The sequence below is a fragment of the Microcebus murinus genome, chromosome 11, assembly GCF_040939455.1.
Source record: "Microcebus murinus isolate Inina chromosome 11, M.murinus_Inina_mat1.0, whole genome shotgun sequence".
Lineage (NCBI taxonomy): Eukaryota > Metazoa > Chordata > Mammalia > Primates > Cheirogaleidae > Microcebus > Microcebus murinus.
The window spans coordinates 75,977,521-75,996,690 of NC_134114.1; the positions used below are offsets into that span (position 1 = coordinate 75,977,521).

The 19,170-nt window shown below is 34.7% G+C and overlaps 1 protein-coding gene across 1 annotated transcript in view; it reads right to left on the reverse strand.

Annotated features, from left to right (window-relative positions):
* Positions 1-19,170, reverse strand: part of SLCO6A1 (solute carrier organic anion transporter family member 6A1) — an 84,504-nt gene that overhangs the window by 26,127 nt on the left and 39,207 nt on the right. Inside the window, exon 8 of the mRNA XM_012773508.2 lies at positions 7,651-7,846. Within this exon, the coding sequence (XP_012628962.2) occupies positions 7,651-7,846 (196 nt within the window). The remainder of the gene's footprint in view (positions 1-7,650; positions 7,847-19,170) is intronic.

The window sequence follows — 19,170 nt, forward strand, 5'->3', positions numbered from 1 at the left end:
AGGTCTATAGTTTTCTTGCAATATTGTTATTTGGTTTTGCCATCAGGATAATGTAGGTCTCATAGAATGAATTAGGAAGTATCCACTCCTTTTCAATTTTCTGAAATGGTTTGTGTGGTATTACAATTAGCTAGTCTTTAAATGTTTGATAGACTTCACCACTGAAACCATTTAGACCTGTAGTTACTTTGTAGGAAATTTGTAATTAACATTTAATTTATTTAATAGAGATCTAAATTATCTATTTCTTTTTGAGTTTGTGTCTATCAAAGGATTTATCCATTTCATGTAAGTTGTCAATTTTATTGACATAAAGTAATTCCATAATATTATCCTATTACCCTTTTTACATAATTAGAATCTATAGTGTCATTGCATCACATCTGTGATGAGTTCGACGTTACTATTCCAACAATATTGGATGATGTGAAACAAATCAACAAGATAAATGAGCTGGATAGATGGTTCCACATGAGTCACAACATAAAGGTGAACCATTTCTACACTGTATTGTTATGTGTGGTGAAAAATGGATTCTTTTTGATAATTTCAAGTGCTTGGTACAATGAATGGATAAAGATGAAGAGCCAAAACAGTCCAAAACCCAATGTTCATCAAAAAAGCTAATTGTAGGCCGGGCGCGGTGGCTCACGCCTGTAATCCTAGCTCTTGGGAGGCCGAGGCGGGCGGATTGCTCAAGGTCAGGAGTTCAAAACCAGCCTGAGCAAGAGCGAGACCCCGTCTCTACTATAAATAGAAAGAAATTAATTGGCCAACTGATATATATATAAAAAATTAGCCGGGCATGGTGGTGCATGCCTGTAGTCCCAGCTACTCGGGAGGCTGAGGCAGAAGGATCGCTCGAGCCCAAGAGTTTGAGGTTGCTGTGAGCTAGGCTGACGCCATGGCACTCACTCTAGCCTGGACAACAAAGCGAGACTCTGTCTCAAAAAAAAAAAAAAAAAAAAAAAAAAGCTAATTGTATCTGTTTGGTGGTCCAGTGCTGGTATTATCCACTACAGCTTCATGAAACCTGGTTAATCCACTAAAGTGGATGTCTACTGCAACCGATCGGATGAAGTGATGAGGATGGTTGCGATTAAGCAGCCAAGATTGGTCAATAAAGACAGACAGGCCACTCCTTTTGCAAGGCAATGCTCAACCACATGTCACACAAACAATGATCTCAAACTACAGAGGCTGGACTTGGAAGCTCTTTGTCATCCATGGTATTCACCAGACGTTGCACCAAGTGACTACCACTTCTTCCAGGATTTGGAGCACTCCTTGCAAGGCAAAATATTCAATCCTCAAAAAGCTGTGGAAAACAAGTTTTGCAATTTCATTGCCACTCCCTCTCTGGGCTGCTGCGCTGCTGCCATAAATAAGCTACCATTAAGACAGCAAAATTGTGTTGATAGTTTAGGTGCATATTTGATTAATTGTACCGCTTCTTGTTTGAGATATAATAAACTACTCTTTTGATTCAAAATCAGACATTTCAGAGTAAATTATAAATTTAGAATTAAATTTAGAATTAAATCAAAGGTTCTTACTTATAATATTCACAATTTGAAAAAGTGGCTATATTTCAAAATCATTGTTAAGATTATTTTTCTTTGATTTACAAACCATATATTTAAGCCTCTATAGGCAGCAGAAACTAAGTTTGGATAACAGAAGTGAATGAAATGATAGAAAGAATGTGCAGGATCTCACAGAGTAGATAAGAAGCCTAGAGAAATAGACTCTGAAAACCATCAAAAACTCAAAAAGGCAGATGTGATCATATCATAGGACCATGGAGTTTGTGTTATTCTCTCAAAAATCAAAATCCTAGGGGAGCATTCCAAACAGCTGAGCCTAAGTCATATGCTTTCTGATGTCAAGAATATGAGAAGAGTAATATTTATCCCCTTTTGATTGATTTAAAGGAAGGCAAGGCCTTAGTTCACATGTGTAGTAAATGAACCCCATATAGAAAGGTGATGAATGTTAGGCATCAAAAAGACAAATTTACTCAGAAATATTTCACACAAGTTGAGTGCAATTAAAGTCAGTTGATTCATACTGAGTGTTATCCAAGCAAAACCCAAATACCTGATTCTTAATGCGTCAAGTTCTTACCCTATATGTAAACTTTGTCTATAGATTCAAATATGAATAATTTAAAAAGTTAGAATGTGGAGTGGTTTCTTACTCTGGTATTCATGACAAGTACATGACAACTACATAAATCTAATAGTGCATGATTTTTATCATTATTTTAAGAGTATAACAGATCTAAATGGGGTGATCATATATCCTTGTTGGCCTGCAACAGTGCCATTGATGCCTCGTGTGCCGTCATGATTATTAGTATAACACTTAGCTCTCAAAAATGTACAAGATTGAATAATAAATTATATGTTTGCCATTGTTCTAAATCTAGTCATTAGCAATGGTATTAATGTAATCACAAGGCTTTGCAATAAACTATCATACAAGCAAATAAAAATAAGTCAGAGACTTTTAAAAAGAGATACAGTAAAAAGAACACTAGACCAAGGATCAGTAAATACTGGATTTTAGTGTTGACTACACCCACCTAAAAAGCTAGCTTATGATTTCTTTTATCTATTAAGTAAAGAAATTGGACTAAACAATTAGAAATGCTATTTTCTGGAACTAAAGTTTGCATTATCATAAGTCTTTAATTCAAGTTTACAGAAAAACATTAACAAGGAAGGAATTCAAAATCATAATAAGAATTTTGTGGTCACTTTATCTGAATAAGCCTAGCTATATTGTCTTCTACTGTCCCAGTGGCACAGATGGGCCAGTCTCCCTGTGGGTCCCTGTGTGAACAATACTCAGTTAGGATCACAGATGGGGGGAACAGCAGGCAGACAGGCCTGTCTGACAAGGCACCAGTGTGCAGGACTCCTCCGGACTCCTTGGCAAACAGTTTTGGTAGCAGGCTCAAGGCCCAACGAGCCTATGGCCAAGCCCTTTGGGAAACAGAGTCATTTCTAGGACTGAAGCCGGGACCACCGTAGGTGGATCTGCCTCTTCGAGACAGGTCTGCACTCTTAAAATGACCCTTGCTGGTGCATTTTACTTGAATTCCAAGGCTCCCATGAAGAGACTTTTATCCATGAATGGGTAAAGAATTCTTCTTATCGTGAGGGGATACAGGAGGGTGACCACCTATTCCACCATCTTGCTAATTTCCAAAAAATCCGTTCCTTTTTTAAATTCTTTTTTTGTCTTTGGTTTTCTTTCCTTCCCATGCCCTTTTGTTTTTCCCCACTTCAATCAGCTGGTCAATCTACTCTTTGCTTTTCTGTTTGGGGAGTCTGTATTGACATACCCTCAAGCATACTGACACTTTGCTCTATTAGGTCCAATTTACTGATGAGCTCATTATTTTTGTTACAATGTTTTTGATTTCTAGCATTTACTTTTGACTTTTTACTTAGAGTTTCCATTTCTGTGCTGACATTATCTATTATTTTTTTTTATGTTGTTAACTTTTCTCAAAGAGTCCTTAGCATATTGACGGTTACTTTAGGTGCTGAATCTGATAATTCCAAAAGCTCTGCCATGTCTGAGTCTGACTCTGATGCTTGCTTTGTCTCTTCTGACTGTTTTCTTCTTGCCTTTCATCATGGCTTTTAATTTTTTGTTGAGAGCCAGACATGATGTATCAGGCACAAGAACTGAGTTAAGTAGATTTTTAGTGTGAAATTTTATGTTTATCTGTCTAGAAGTTAGGCTGTGTTTAATGTTTGCTGTAGCTGTGGGTGTCAAAGGCCTCAGTATTTTGTAGTATCCTCATGTTTGTCTTCTCTATGGTCTTTGGGTTTCCCCAGAAACTCTTCATTAAATAAGTGTGTCTTGTAGCTTACTCATTTGTAATTTACTGTTATCGTACTAGATATCTCTTGATGTGGTGGCAGAGTATTGGGAAGAGAAAGAATCCTTTAATCTTAAGACTGAATTTGAGGCTTTTGTGGTTTTCATAGTGAGCCTAAGTCTCTGGGCTGTGACCTCCAGAAGTTATTCTTGGTCTTTTTTTTTTTGAGACAGAGTCTCGCTTTCTTGCCCAGGTTAGAGTGAGTGTCATGGCGTCAGCCTAGCTCACAGCAACCTCAAACTCCTGGGCTCAAGCAATCCTCCTGCCTCAGCCTCCCGAGTAGCTGGGACTACAGGCATGCACCACCATGCCCGGCTAATTTTTTCTATATATATATATATTAGTTGGCCAATTAATTTCTTTCTATTTATAGTAGAGATGGGGGTCTCACTCTTGCTCAGGCTGGTTTCAAACTCCTGACCTCGAGCAATCTGCCGCCTTGGCCTCCCAGAGTGCTAGGATTACAGGTGTGAGCCACTGCGCCTGGCCTTTCTTGGTCTTTTTTGTCTTTTCTTTATGTGAGACAGGAAGATTAGAGGGGTTGACTTATCTAATTGGGCTTCTTCCTAAAGTTTGGTAGGGAGACTCTGGTGAAGATGTTTCTCTCACAGGCAGGCTTTTGATAAAGAGAATAGGCCACTCTGGAATATACTTCAAGATGGTTGCTTTCTCTCTCCCCATGCCCAAAACATAAGAGGATTTTTTTTTCTTTTACTATCTTCTTCACCTTGAGAACATGGTGGGGCTTCTGGATGTAAGAGTCATGAAAGTTTGTGAGTTCCCTTAAAACTGGGCCCCCGGAAGTTTTTAACTCTCAAGTTCTCACACTCCAACTCCAGCAATTAGTCAATTAATATTTAAGATTCTGCTCCAATGGATTCTGCTCCCAGTAAACTACAATTTTCTGTCTTCTCCTGTCTCTCCAGTTTTGGGAATATCAGTTTGCCCTGTGATCTCTGTTGTATCTAAGAAGAGTTATTGATTTTCAGTTTGTTCAATTCTTTTTTTGTGAGGATAAGAGTGACGACTACAAGCTCTTTACTCATCTAGAAATCCTATTCTTCTTTGTTGTTTTGCACAACCCTTACAAAATATAATATAAAAACCATTCTTAGCTTGTAGACCATACAAAAACAGGCTGCAGTTCGAATTTGGCTGTAGATCATAGTTTTCCAGCCCCTGGTTTAGATTATTTATATTTAATTGTTAGTATGGTTAGATTGAGGGTTGTGATTTTATTATTTATTTTTTATTTGTCCTCTCTGCTTTTCATTCTTCTCTTCCTCCTTCCTTACCCTATTTTGAATTATGTGACTACTTTCACTATCTCATTTTCATTTCTCTATTGACATGTTGACTATAATTCTTTGTATCCTTTATAGACCTAAATATATATATATATATAGTTTACATACACATATATGTATATATATGGATGTAGATATACATAAGTGTGTATAAATAGATATTTAGATGGACAGATGTAGGTATACATGTGTGTGTGTATAACCTACTTCAAGTTGATATTTTAACACTCCATTTATTTAATAAAATAGAGAAGCCTTATAACCATATAGGTCCTTTTACTCTCTCCATTAGATTATAGTTGCCATATGTATTACATGCACATTCATTGAAATCTACTCCAAACAATGGCATCATTTTTGTTTTCAACAGTCATATATATTTTAAACTTAAGATGAAAAATTAAACTATTTACTCATATATTTATTATTTCTTTTATTCTTCCCTCATCCTTCAAGTTCCAGGTTTTCTTCTATTGTCATTTCCCTTTAGACTGAAGAGATCTCTTTGTAATTTCTTTTGGAGCTAACAACAAATTTTATCACTCCACTTTATAATATATTAATTTTATTTTAATTTTTGAAATATATTTTAACTGGATATAGAATTATGAGTTGACAGCTCTTTTCTATCAGGACTTTAAAGATATTATCTTCTGACCCCATGGTTTATTTCTTTTTTTGAGACAGAGTCTCACTCTTGTTGCCCCTGCTAGAGTGCCGTGGCATCAGCCTAGCTCACAGCAACCTCAAACTCCTGGGCTCAAGCAATCCTACTGCCTCAGCCTCCTGAATAGCTGGGACTATAGGCATGCGTCACCATGCCTGGCTAATTTTTTCTGTATACTTTTAGTTGGTCAATTACTATCTTTTCTATTTTTAGTAGAGATGAGGTCTCCCTTTTGCTCAAGCTGGTCTCCAACTCCTGAGCTTAAACGATCCACGCACCTCGACCTCCCAGAGTGCTAGGATTACAGATGTGAGCCACCACGCCCAGCCTGACTCCATAGTTTCTGATGAGAAAATTACATTTTTTTAATTGCTCATATCAATACTATTTTAATATTATTCTTATTTGATAATGACAATATTTGGATACCCTGTAGGTTGATTCTACTGTCTATTTTCTTTTTGGTCATGTTCTCATGTCCTTGGTTTACTTGATAATTTATTTAAATGCAAGGCCTTTGAATAAGACTTTTTGTAGCTTTGGATCATACTCTTTATGATACAGAGTGTTGACTGACTGTACTAATCCAATCAGAGACCAGATTAACTCTTGGCTAGACCATAGTATGTTAGGAAGCCCCCCCCCCCCCAACTCCTAGGTTTTAGCCACACACAGATACCAACTAAAAACATGTAATGTTCATCAGGGTTCCTCCACCCAGCACATTCTAAACTCTATCTTCTATCTACAGAGCATCATAATACTACTGGAATTCTCTGCTTTTCATGGGATTTCTGCTTGATTTTAGCCTCCTAGCTTCATAATTCAGCTAACATACACTGTTGTCATAGGTATTTGTATACCTCTTCATTCACTCTAATGATGTGGCCTCCCTGTGTCCTAATTTTTGTCTCTTTAGGCTCATAGGTCTATTAAAATATTGTGCTGGTTTCTTATCATCCTACTAGATTAGATATTCTTTGCCTGAACTCTTTGTCCAAATTCTCAGCTTCTTGCCAATGTCCACAATCAGCAAATGTCCTCAGAGAAAAGGTGGCTACAAAAAGTTTCCTCTTCTCTCTAGGTTTTGCCTTTCTCCAAGGGTTTGGACTTTAAATTCCTAGTTGCCTAAACAACTCTCTGTTGCCTTTAAACAAATCTTATAAAATTTTATTCAGCTCATCTAGTTGTTCTCAATGGGAGCATAGAACTACCATAAGCTACTCCATTGTAGCTGGAAGTAGAAGTCTTATTCTCTTATTTTACTTGCTCAGTCCTTTGGTTTCCAATTCCAGTTTTGTTCCCTGGTATTTAATATCGAACTCTGCCCACTTCTTTGAATTTTGCTAAACAGCTTAAAGGAGATATTACACATGCATATACTTTCAGGTGTACTTTAGTTACACTCATTGATGTCTATGAGAAGAGAGACAAAAGAATGCAGGAACACAAGGTCAGATCAGCTTTGCACGGTTAGGACTGCCTCTTAGTTGCTACCCAATCTAATACAGAGTCTCACTTTTAGGTTCTGAACCTTTTCAATGTGTTTTTTCTTCAGTACTTTATGAACACATGAAAAGTCATATCACAAAATATCATTATAATATTTGTGCCCTTATTATAAAAGTTGGAACTATCCTTTGTATTTCTTTTATATGTCCAATAATTCTAAGAATGATATGCACATATAAAGGTTACTGGATAAATAATTATTAATTGACTGAAAATTATGCTGTTGAATTTTGATGTTAAAGTCTAATGTACAAGATTATATTTACCCAGCATAGTCTTCAGTGATCCCAGCAAACTTCCCTGGATCACAGTGTATAAAAAGTATAAGCCCAAGCAGTGCAATTGATACAACAGACGTAACTATTATAAATATCATAAAGGCTCTATAAGACATTTTTAATTTGGAAATAATGACACCTCCCAGAAGCTTGCCGAGTGCACTTCCTGGAAGTAAAATAAGTCCTAAAAGAAAAGAAAAAGAGAAAAACACAGTTAGAAAATAATCAGCTAATAGTACAGATAATTCATATTGATGCAATCCCCTCGGCTCTAAACATATAGCAAACATAGATTTAAATTGAGAGACAAAGAGAAAGCTTAAAGCCGTGATAAATATCTCAATAAACTTGAACCTTAAGAGAAACACAAACATGTGAATAAGGCTGAAGCCATATGCCTACTTAACTTTAGGGCAGTGATAGTGAAGTTTTGCTCTTATGTAGTAATCACATCTTTAAAAGAGCCAGGGACTTAATCCATGCAAAACACAAAATAGGAGCTGTCTTATAGAGAGCTATTATTAGCAAGCTGATCGGACTTATACCTTACCACAGAAGGCATGATCATAGTGACCAGAGTTCACAGAGATTTGTTAACAAGAATTGAACCAAGCCACTCATTGGTTCTGTGAATAGGTGTGCAATATTAACAAACTCACAACAAAGCAGGACTCCAGACTAGCCATTATAAGATTGCTTTCCAGTCAAACATAAGTAATTAAAAATAGGCAAAGCAAAGAAATAGGAGGAGGAGGAGGGAAAGAAGAAGAAATATATTAGAAAATAACCAGAATTCATATATTAATGCAATCCTCTCTTCCCTAAATATATAGCAATGGTAGATTTAAATATGAGTATAGAAAGAAAAATATGACAAAAACAAAAGGCTCCATTAGTACTAGTTTAATTTATACCATAGAAGCATCTAAAGAAAACTTGAAAATAAGCAATTTTAGAATACTCAAAAAGATAAATGACACAAAAATAAAATGTTCCAGAAAAATAAAAATAGGAAGGAATAAAACAAGTGGATGAAAAAAGAACAAATAAGAAACCCAGATATTAAAAGATATAATTGTTAAAATAAAAACTAGAATCTCAGTATAATCTTCAGACTAGAGGCAATTGTAAGTAAATTGATGAATTGGAAATAAGCACTGCATTATTCACAGTGGGTAATTAAAAAAAAAAGATAGAAAAGGAATGAAAGAATAGTAACCAAAATGAGTAGTTAAAAGACAAATAAAAGTATAGTGGAGAAACCTGGCAAACACTCCCCCAGCCAGGTGAGCAAGGTCAAATTCAAAAGTAGTCAGTCACATGGATAGTATATCCCCTTGACAGGAAAATGGCATTTTACCTCTGTGGTCTTCTTTTCAAAACCTATAACCCCAGGCTAATCATGACAAAACATCAGAAAATTTTGAGTAGAGGAGCATCCTACAAGATACCTGCCCAACAGTCCTCAAAATATTGATGACTAGCACTTATTAAAACAAGGAAAGATTGAGAAATTGTCATAGCCAAGAGGAGCCAAAGGAGACATGACAAGTAAATATGTTTTACAGAATGAGATTCTGGAACATAATAAGAAAATTAGGTAAAAATTGAGAAAATTTCAATAAACTATTTAAGTAGTAATAATGTGTTAATAATGGTTTATTAACTGTAACAAATTTACCATCCTAAAGTAAGATGTTAATAAAAGGGGGAACTATTAGAATTCTAGAGGAAAACGTTGGAAATACTCTTCTAGACATTGGCCTAGGCAAAGAATTTATAAAGAAGACCTCAAAGGCAATCACAGCAGCAACAAAAATAAACAGATGGGACCTGATCAAATTGAAAAAGCTTCTGCACAGCTAAAGAAACTGTCAAAAGTGCAAACAGACAACCCACACAATGGGAGAAAATTTTCTCAAGCTATATATCTGATAAAGAGCTGATAACTGGAATCTTTTTAGAACTCAGGAAAATAAGCCAGAAAAAATCAAACAACCCCATCAAAAAATGGGAAAAGGACATGAACAGAAACTTTCCAAAAGAAGATAGAATAATGGCCAACAAACATATGAAAAAATACTCAACATCTTTAATCATCAGGGAAACGCAAATCAAAACCACAATGAGATATCACTTAACTCCAGTGAGAATAGCCTTTATCAAAAAGTCCCCAAACAATAAATGCTGGCGTGGATGCAGAGAGACAGGAACACTCCTACATTGCTGGTGGGACTGCAAACTAGTTCAACCTCTGTGGAAGGCAATATGGAGATATCTCAAAGTGATACAAGTGGATCTACCATTTGATCCAGCAATCCCACTACTGGGCATCTACCCAAAAGATCCAATGACACTCTACAAAAAAGACACCTGCATTCGAATGTTTACAGCAGCACAATTCACAATTGCAAAGCTGTGGAAGCAACCCAAGTGCCCATCAAATCATGAGTGGATTAATGAAATGTGGTATATGTATACCATGGAGTACTATTCAGCTTTAAGAAACAATGGTGATATAGCACCTCTTGTATATTCCTGGATAGAGCTGGAACCCATTCTACTGAGTGAAGTATCTCAGGAATGGAAAAACAAGCATCACATCTACTCACCAGCAAATTGGTATTAACGGATCAACACCTAAGTGGACATATAGGAATAACATTTATTGAGTGTCGGGCAGGTGGGAGGGGGGAGGAGGGGATGGGTATATACAAACATAACAAGTAAGATGTGCAATGTTTGGGGAATGGACACACTTGAAGCTCTGATTCAAGAGGGGAGGGGGGGCATGGGCAATATACATAACCTTAACACTTGTACCCCCATAATATACTAAAATAAAAAAAAATTTTTTTAAAAAAGAACCTCTACCATAAAAAAAGGGGGGGGGGAAGAATTGGGTTTACAGTATATGGCAACTCTCTGTACTATCTTCAGAATATTTCTGTAAACCTAAAACTTTTAAAAAAATAAAGTTGTTTGCTAAAAAAAAGATAATAAAAATAGAATAAGAGGTCCATAAAACGTTTTACAGTAGTTGTGAAAAATACAATGAAATGAATACCAGAAAAACAATATCTGAAAACTTATAGCTGAGAATGAGAAATTTACATAATTAATGAAATATTAGCCCTGGGAATAAATGTACACTCCAACTACTACTGAAAATATTTTTAAAATTCATTTTTCCAGATAAGAAAACAAGGTAGGAAAACTCCATGACATCAAGAATAAAGCAAAAATTGTAAAAGCTGCTAGAAAACATATTACTTGCAAAAGAATGATAATTACACTGATAGTTTTTTTAAAACATAAAATTAATAACCTAGACCAAACATGCACACACACACAGATACATACACAAACAAAATTCTGAGGAATGAGGATAGTGAACTGTCATTGGATAGTTAAAATCTCCTAAAGAAATGAGGGAGGAAAGTATGAATAAAAAAATGAGTCCATTGAGAGAAGACAGAATAGTAGGGGGGAAAAGAAGCAAAATAAAAGGCCAGTAAAAAAAATACAAGAAAGAAGTTAAAATTATTTAAATATTTTAAAATTCACAATAATGATAAATGGATAAAACAACTATTTTAAGAGCATAATTAAATTGGGTATTTTTTACAATGGAAAACTTAAAAATAAAGCAGAGAAAAAATATAGACCACAAAAATGTAATTCACGAACACGTGTGTATATATATATAAAAACATCGTATAAAATAAATGATGTAAAAACTGTCCAGATCAAGGAGATAATTTAAAATCCATAAATAGACTATTTTATTTCAGTTTTTTCAGAAATAGAGACTTATCTTATACTATTAAAAATATAGAAAATTAATAGTAGATTTGAACAATTAGTTGTTTTAAAAGAGAAACAAAAACATATATTTAGAAATCAAAAATCTCTTCTCAATTCATGGCTTAAAGAAAAATATGATTATGAAAATTAAAAATTTTTAGAACTGAATAAAAATTAAAATTATATCTAAGTGTGTTGGGTGCTAATAAAAAAAATCTATAAATAATAATACCTACATTATAAAGTTGTTAGGGGAACTAAATTAATTAATACTTAAATGCTTAGAACAGTATCTGGGCACAGAGTAAACATATCAGTGTTTGTTAAAAGGCAGACATTTATAAACAGATATATTTATCAGAAAGTAAAAAAGTACAAATAGGAGACAATATTTTTGAAGGTAATTTGGCAACTGGAACTAAGTCAGTAGACTTCAGAAGCATGAACAATAAGCCTGCAGCTAAGTAAGTCAAGATGAAACAAACCACATTTTAACCTAGAATCTCAGACACTAAGAGCACTAGGTATCACTGAAGCAAAGATGAGGTAGTGTTAAAACAAGAAGATTGGATGGCAGTCTACATAAAATGTTTGATCCCCAATTCTTATGTCCACCCACATGCTATATGCTTGCTCCTATTCACCGCAGCAGAAGACCCTAGGTTTATTCAGAGTTTGAACCAGACTGTAGGTTTGGGAAAACAATGCACATTTGTGAGCAGAAAATTGGGAACTCTAGAATTCTTACCCAACTAAGCTAAGAAAATATTGTCTGTTAAGAGTTATTGCTTCAGGCAGAAGACTGTAGGAATTCCAAATGAGAAAACTGTCTCAAGAGAAAAGATATAAAAAGACTGGACATTGGGATTCAACAATTTAATATTAATAGCTGAGTCCCTGGAAAACCACCCTACAAAGAGACAAGAGTTGAAACAATGCACAGAACTTTTAATCAACTTTTAATGTAAATAAAATTTTAAATTTAAATTTTAAAATTTAAAATCAACTTTTAATGTAAATATATTATGGTTTGCCTAAAAGTACACAAATCCTAATTGTATACACTGATGAATTTTCAAAGAGAACATACCTATACAACCACCACTCAGATCAAAAATCAAACATTACCAGAAACTAAGAGGCTCTTTCATGAACTCAGGATTTTATATTTTTTAAAAAGAGGGGGAATCATTAAATACGCAAACATGTGGCTTCTTTCCTTCAAGATGTTTGAAAAATTCACCCATCTTTCATATAAAAAACATAAACTGTGTCTACTTATTGCTAAATGGTATTCCAGTAATGCATATGCCCCAACTTACTCACTGTGATGCTGTGATTTGTGCCGCTACTATAAAAATTCATGTACATATTGTTTTGTAAACATTTACATTTTCGTTTAGTTTATTCTTAGGAGTGGAATTCGTGTTGGGTATATATCTAGGAGTGGAATTCCTGGGTCAGGGTATTATACATGTTCAGATTTTTGTGGTACTGCCCAACAGATTTACAAACTGGTTAAACCAGTTTACATTCTCACTAGTTTCACTTTGGCAGTGAAACTAGGTTATATCCAAGGTTAGGTCATAAAAATGCAATGTACTTTTGCTCTCCTTAGGCTACTTAATCTTGGAAATGCCAATTGCTCCACATCCAAGCCAATAGGTTTTTTTCTTTTTCATTTCAACATGCTGATGAATGGATAGTGGAATTGCACTGTGGTTGTAATCCGCATTTCGCTGAAAACTAAGGAAGGCAAACACATTTTCATATGATTATTGGCCAATTTATGTTATTTTTTGTAGAGTGCCCTTTCAAGTCTTTTGTCCATTTTTTATTGAACTATTTGCCTTTTTATTATTGTCAGATATTTTTACATATTCTAGTTACAAATCCTTTTTAGAGTAATTCCATTGAAAAAATTTTGTTGCTTGCATTTTCACACTCTTATGCTATTTGATGAACAAAAGTTTGCAATTGTAATTTAATACAACTTTTCATAATTTACCCCTTTATGGCTATGTGATTTATGTCTTATTTAAAAAGTCTGTTTTCTCCAAGGCCATGATGATATTTTCCTATGCCTTATTCTAATAAGTTTTATTTTACCATTTATATTTACATCTACATCTATAATCCATCTAGAATTAGTACTCATATATATAGTGAGATAGAAGTTAAAATTTACCTTTTTATAAAAATATTTAATTGACCCAATATCACTGTACAGCACTCTACCCTTAACTGTGGGAGCTTCTATTCCATGCCACTGATCTATTTGTTTAGCCTTGCACCAATCACACTGCCTTAATTACTACAGCTTTATAATAGATCTTTTGGCAAATTGTATTTTCCAAAAATAGCTAAAACATTATCTCTTCTCACAGGAATGTGACCTTGGCACTCATTCCATTGAGTGATTAGGTCTATGTCCCTTCAATCTATGTGGGCAGTGAAACTATGTGACATCCAAGGTTAGGTCATAAGAAAATGCAATGCACTTTTGCTCTCTTAGGCTTCTTAATCTTGGAACCAAGCCACCATGCCATGAGAAACCTAAAGCAGCCTATGGAGAGGCCTGTGTGGAGAGACTTCAGGCTCATATTCCTGCCTGTTTCCAGCCAACATCCAGCACAATTTTTCAGCAATTCGAGTGGGTCACCTTCAAACTAAATGCTTTAAACCCCAGTTAGATCTCTCCTGCTTATGCCTTATGGAACAGAAAGAAGCTGGCCTTACTGGGCTCTACCCAAATTTTAGATTTTAAATTAAATAAATAAGAGTAACTTAAAAAAAAACACTAAGTTTTATAGCAATATTTTATAGCAATAATAACTAGAACAAGTATTGATATCCAGTAATATAAGTCCTACAACTTTGGTCTTCTCCAAAACTGGCACAACCATTTGGGGACTTGCATTTCCATATAAATAGGATTGACTTTTTTCAAATTCAATCAAACAACAAATAATACTGCTAAAAAAAAAAATATGTCAAGATTTTGATTCAGGTTGCACTGAATCTACAGATCAATTTGAGAAGAGCTGACATCTTTAAATATTAAATCTTTTAATCAATGATTGCAGTATATTTCGCCATGCATTAAGGTTTCTTAAGATTTTTTTCATTAATTTTTTAACTTCTCAGTGAGAAATCTTGTATGCCTTCTGTTAGATGTATTCTTAATTATTTGTATTTCCATATTATTATAACGGTATTTTAAAAATTCTGTCTTCCATTTTTGTTGGAGACATAAGTGAATACAACCGACATTTGGATATTGACTTTTCATAGCAACATTATTAAATTCATTTTTAATTACACTTTTCCTGTATTACACAATCTTTTAGACCTTTTGAAAGCTAATCGTGTCATCAGTTTTTAGTGAGAGTTTTATTTCTTGTTTTTTAATTCTAACAATATTTTTCTTGCCTTATTTTACTGGTTAGTACTTCACTTTGAGTGCAATGTTAGATAGAAGAGGTAATAGTGGACATCACAGTCATTAACTGAATTTCATAGCATAAAACTTTAAATATTTCACCTTTAAGTATGTTGTATGGTTTTATTTTCTTTTACTTGCCATCAATTCAAGTTTTTTTCTATATCTATTTGTTAAGTATTTTTATTTTGTAAATTATGAATAGGTTTGAATATCTTTCCTAATTTTTTTCTCATTGAGATCATCATATTATTTTCCCCTTTTTCCTGTTTTTGAGGTAAAATCTGTCTATAAATTGATTTTCAATGCTAAATCAGCATTGTATTTCTGGACTTAATCATATGTGTTTATGATAAATTATTACTTTTATATATTTCTGGATTCATTTGTTAATACTTGGTTTTGGATTTTTTTCAAATTATTTTCTTATATGAAGAAGCTGTGTAGTAATATATGTAATTTCTTTAAAAGATATCATACTGTTTATATTTTCTATTTTCATAAGTTGTGCTCTTTTTAATTTCATTGATATTCATATTTATGCATGTGAATTCATATTTATGCATTATTTTTCAAAATAATCTTATACTATCTTTTTGATGTCTGTAGGGTCTGTAGTAATGTATAATTTAAAATTCGTGTGTGTGTGTGTGTGTGTGTGTGTGTGTGTGTGGTGTTTCTTCATCAGTTCTACTAAGTCTTTTTTTTCTTTTTTTGAGATGGAGTCTTTCTCTGTTGGCCGGGCTAAAGTGCCATGGGAGTCAGCCTAGCTCACAGCAACCTTAAACTCCTGGGCTCAAGCAATCCTCCCAGAATCCTCTCAGCCTCCCAAGTAGCTGGGATTACAGGTACGTGCCACCAGTCCTGGCTATTTTTTTCTATTTTTAGTAGAGATGGAGTCCTATTCTTGCTCAGGCTGGTCTTGGACTTCTGAGCTCAAGCAATCCTCCCACCTCAGCCTCCCAGAGGGCTAGGATTACAGGTGTGAGCCACTGTGCCTGGCCAATCCTAAATCTTTATCAATTTTATTCATCCTTTCAGAAAAATAATTTTTGGTTTTGTTGATTTTCTCTACTGTATGGTAGCTTTCTAGTTCTTTTATTTCTGCTCTTATCCTTAACATTTTCTTCTATTATTTCCTTCTTTTTATTTGTCTTAGATTGATTTGCTCTTCTTTTCTAGTTTTTCAATATTTAAATATAGATCATTAAATCTCAACTGTTTTTTTGTAAGTGTATGCATTTTCCTCTAAGGATTAATTAAGCTGTGTCCCATATGTTTTGAGATGTTATATCTTTACATAATTTAAGTTGTGATTTTTAAAATAAAATTGCATCATTTAATTTCTAACCTGGTGAGCTTTCTAACAATTACCTTTTGTTATTGATTTTTATTCTAATTTCACTATGGTCAGAGACTGCATTCTGGATATTTTCAAACTTTTGAAATGGATTAAGTCTTGCTGTGTGACTCAGAATATGGCCAATATTTTATCACACTTAAGAAGAAAATGCTTTTAGAACTTATTTGGTATGATGTTCCAAATAGACCAATTAGGTTGAATTTTTGAATTTTGTCATCAGATTTTCTGTGACCTTATTTTGTTTTCTTTTAATATAGCTACTGAGAGACATATGCTAATGTCTTGCACTATGTTTACAAATTTATCTATTTAGTTAAGTCAATTTTTTTGTTTTATAGATTTTAAGCTATGTTATTGAGGGCATACCCATATATAATTGTATGATCTACCTCACTGATAGACTCCTCTGACATTATAAATGATCTCTCTTTATAATAAGTAATGCCCCTTGCATTGAAGGATACAATATTTTAAGTTACTATGGTTATGCCAGATTTTCTTTTGGTGTTGCCTTCCTTTTTCCCTCCTTTTACTTTTAACTTTTCATGTCCCCACATTTAAAGAATGCCTCTTGTTAATAACATATGTTGGATTTGTTTCCCAACTTGGCATTTTTTCAGTCTATTTATATGTAATATGACTACTAATATATTTATTGGGTAAAAAATTTCCATGAGTCTCATGTTTCTATATGTCCTGAAATCAGAAGCATTGCTGATCATCAGATTGCTCTTGGTTCTGAACTACATTTTCAAGGATATTTATATAGCGAACAGCCTTGGATAATAGAGATAGTATGCTCTTTGATAGTGTAGTCAATGGCTCTAATTTGGGTATTATATCTTCATTAGCAAGGGTAACTGATAAAGCCACCCCAAAATACAGAAGACTGCTCATCATCATTTGTAAGTTTGTTTACAATTTTGAAAGATGGAGATAATGTCCCTTCTAGGACAAAGAGAAGATATGCTTGATATCAAGTATAACAATGTCTCCCTCTGGAGCAAAAGATAGGCATAATTACTACCCATTATAAAAGATTTGGGTTCCCTAAGGTCAAGTTTCCTTTCCTGTAATGCAGTTTACAGTTTGTGCAGATGATGCTTCTTCAGCATCATCCTGTGGAAACTGGGGCTCAAGAAGTGGCAGAAACACACACACATGCACACACACACACGATATGCTAGCTACTGTTATTGCTGTGAGTCATACACTTTCCTTCATCTCTGGTCAAAGAGTTTTGTGTCTTCTTCCAGCACCCATGAAACTAAGTGAACTTAACTGGTTATTAATAGCTTGCAAATAGGGTTAAATTCAAACCCATCACAGACCTTAGCACTTTTGTCAATAAAGATGGGATGCTGACAGAGATATGGCTTTTTGTAGCTACAAGCTGCAGTGGATTTAAAGACAGCTACACAGAAGGTGCCATAGTTCTTATTAACTCTCCTCTAAATAAAGGCACTTTCTTGCCAATCTGCCCACCAGACTCAGGTCTTCTCCACTGTAACAACTATTACTAAGATTCATCCTGGTTAGACAGAAGAGTCTTCCTGCTTTCATACAACAGTTACAGAGATGTGCAACTATGCTGAGGGTAAAAGGAGGAAAATTTATAACCACTATGGCAGAGACCAGGGGAATCATCAGAACTTCAGCTGATTTGCTTGGGACATGAGGGAATGGAATGCATAATTGCTTATTTAAATGAAAAAGTAATTGCTGGGCTGACGTTCAGCTCCTCTGGCAGTCCACCATGTCAACCTTAGGTCCATTCTAAGACCACAATAAAAGACCTCAGAGTTTTTCTGCAGTGTGTCCTGAATGCTGTCAGGTAGCTGTGCTGTGACCCTCTTAAGAAGATTTTTCCTAAGACAGAAAAATTCCACTGTAAAACCACAGATGAGTCATTGAATAGAATTTGGACTCTCCCTTCCCCTAAAAAGAATGTAAAGTGATCTTATGGGTGGTATTAATAATTTGGGCAATTTAAATATATTTTCATTTGTGGCTTCAGTACACTGACGTGTATTCATTGAAGCTGTGGCTTCAATTTCTAAATGTATAATTGGTATTTATATTTTATAAGCTTCTACTGTGAATGCTGCTAAACTCCTAAAGTGATAGTGGAACACATAAGTTGCTACCCAAAATGTCACCCTATCTCCTCTCGTAGTGTCTAACAGAAACAACATAAAATCCCAGGAGAAGAAAAGAAAGTCCCACCTTTGAGTATAGACTTAAAGGCAGCAGGGGTAGTAAGGGATGAAATATCTCAACTGAACAGCCCCTAAGGCCAGTGTAAAAGGTTATCAGGAGCTGGAGGTTTACCGTGGATTAAACACCACTGAATTCAGTTGTCACTCCTATAGTCCTGGCTGATCCAGATGTTGTAAGGCAAACAAATCTACTACATAGATTGATGGCACTTCATGTAACTATCTTGGGCATTTCCAAAACCTTCTTTTGTATCCTATTGTCACCCAAAGACAAAGACAAATTCTCATTTATGCTGCAAGGCCATAAGTATATATTTGCAGTATTCTCTTGTGAGTTACTGAACTCCCTTGCCATTCATTACTAAGAGGGTGGGTAAGGATTTAGTGTGAGTACCCTCTGATAAGCAAATCTTTCACTAATAGATGATATTCAGCTGACTAGAGAATCAGAAGCCTCAGACTCAATGGCTCTGACTTTAGTATTATCACAACTTCACCAGCAAGGGTAACTGATAAAGTCCAACAAAATTCAGGAGACTGCTCATCAATTATGCAGGGGACTATGTAGACAGATTCACAATGCTCAATCACTCTGGAAGTCAAGGAAAAAATGTCTCCCTTTTCTCCAACCAAAAGACAGTCTAGTGTCATTTTGGACTTTGGATATTAGAGACATT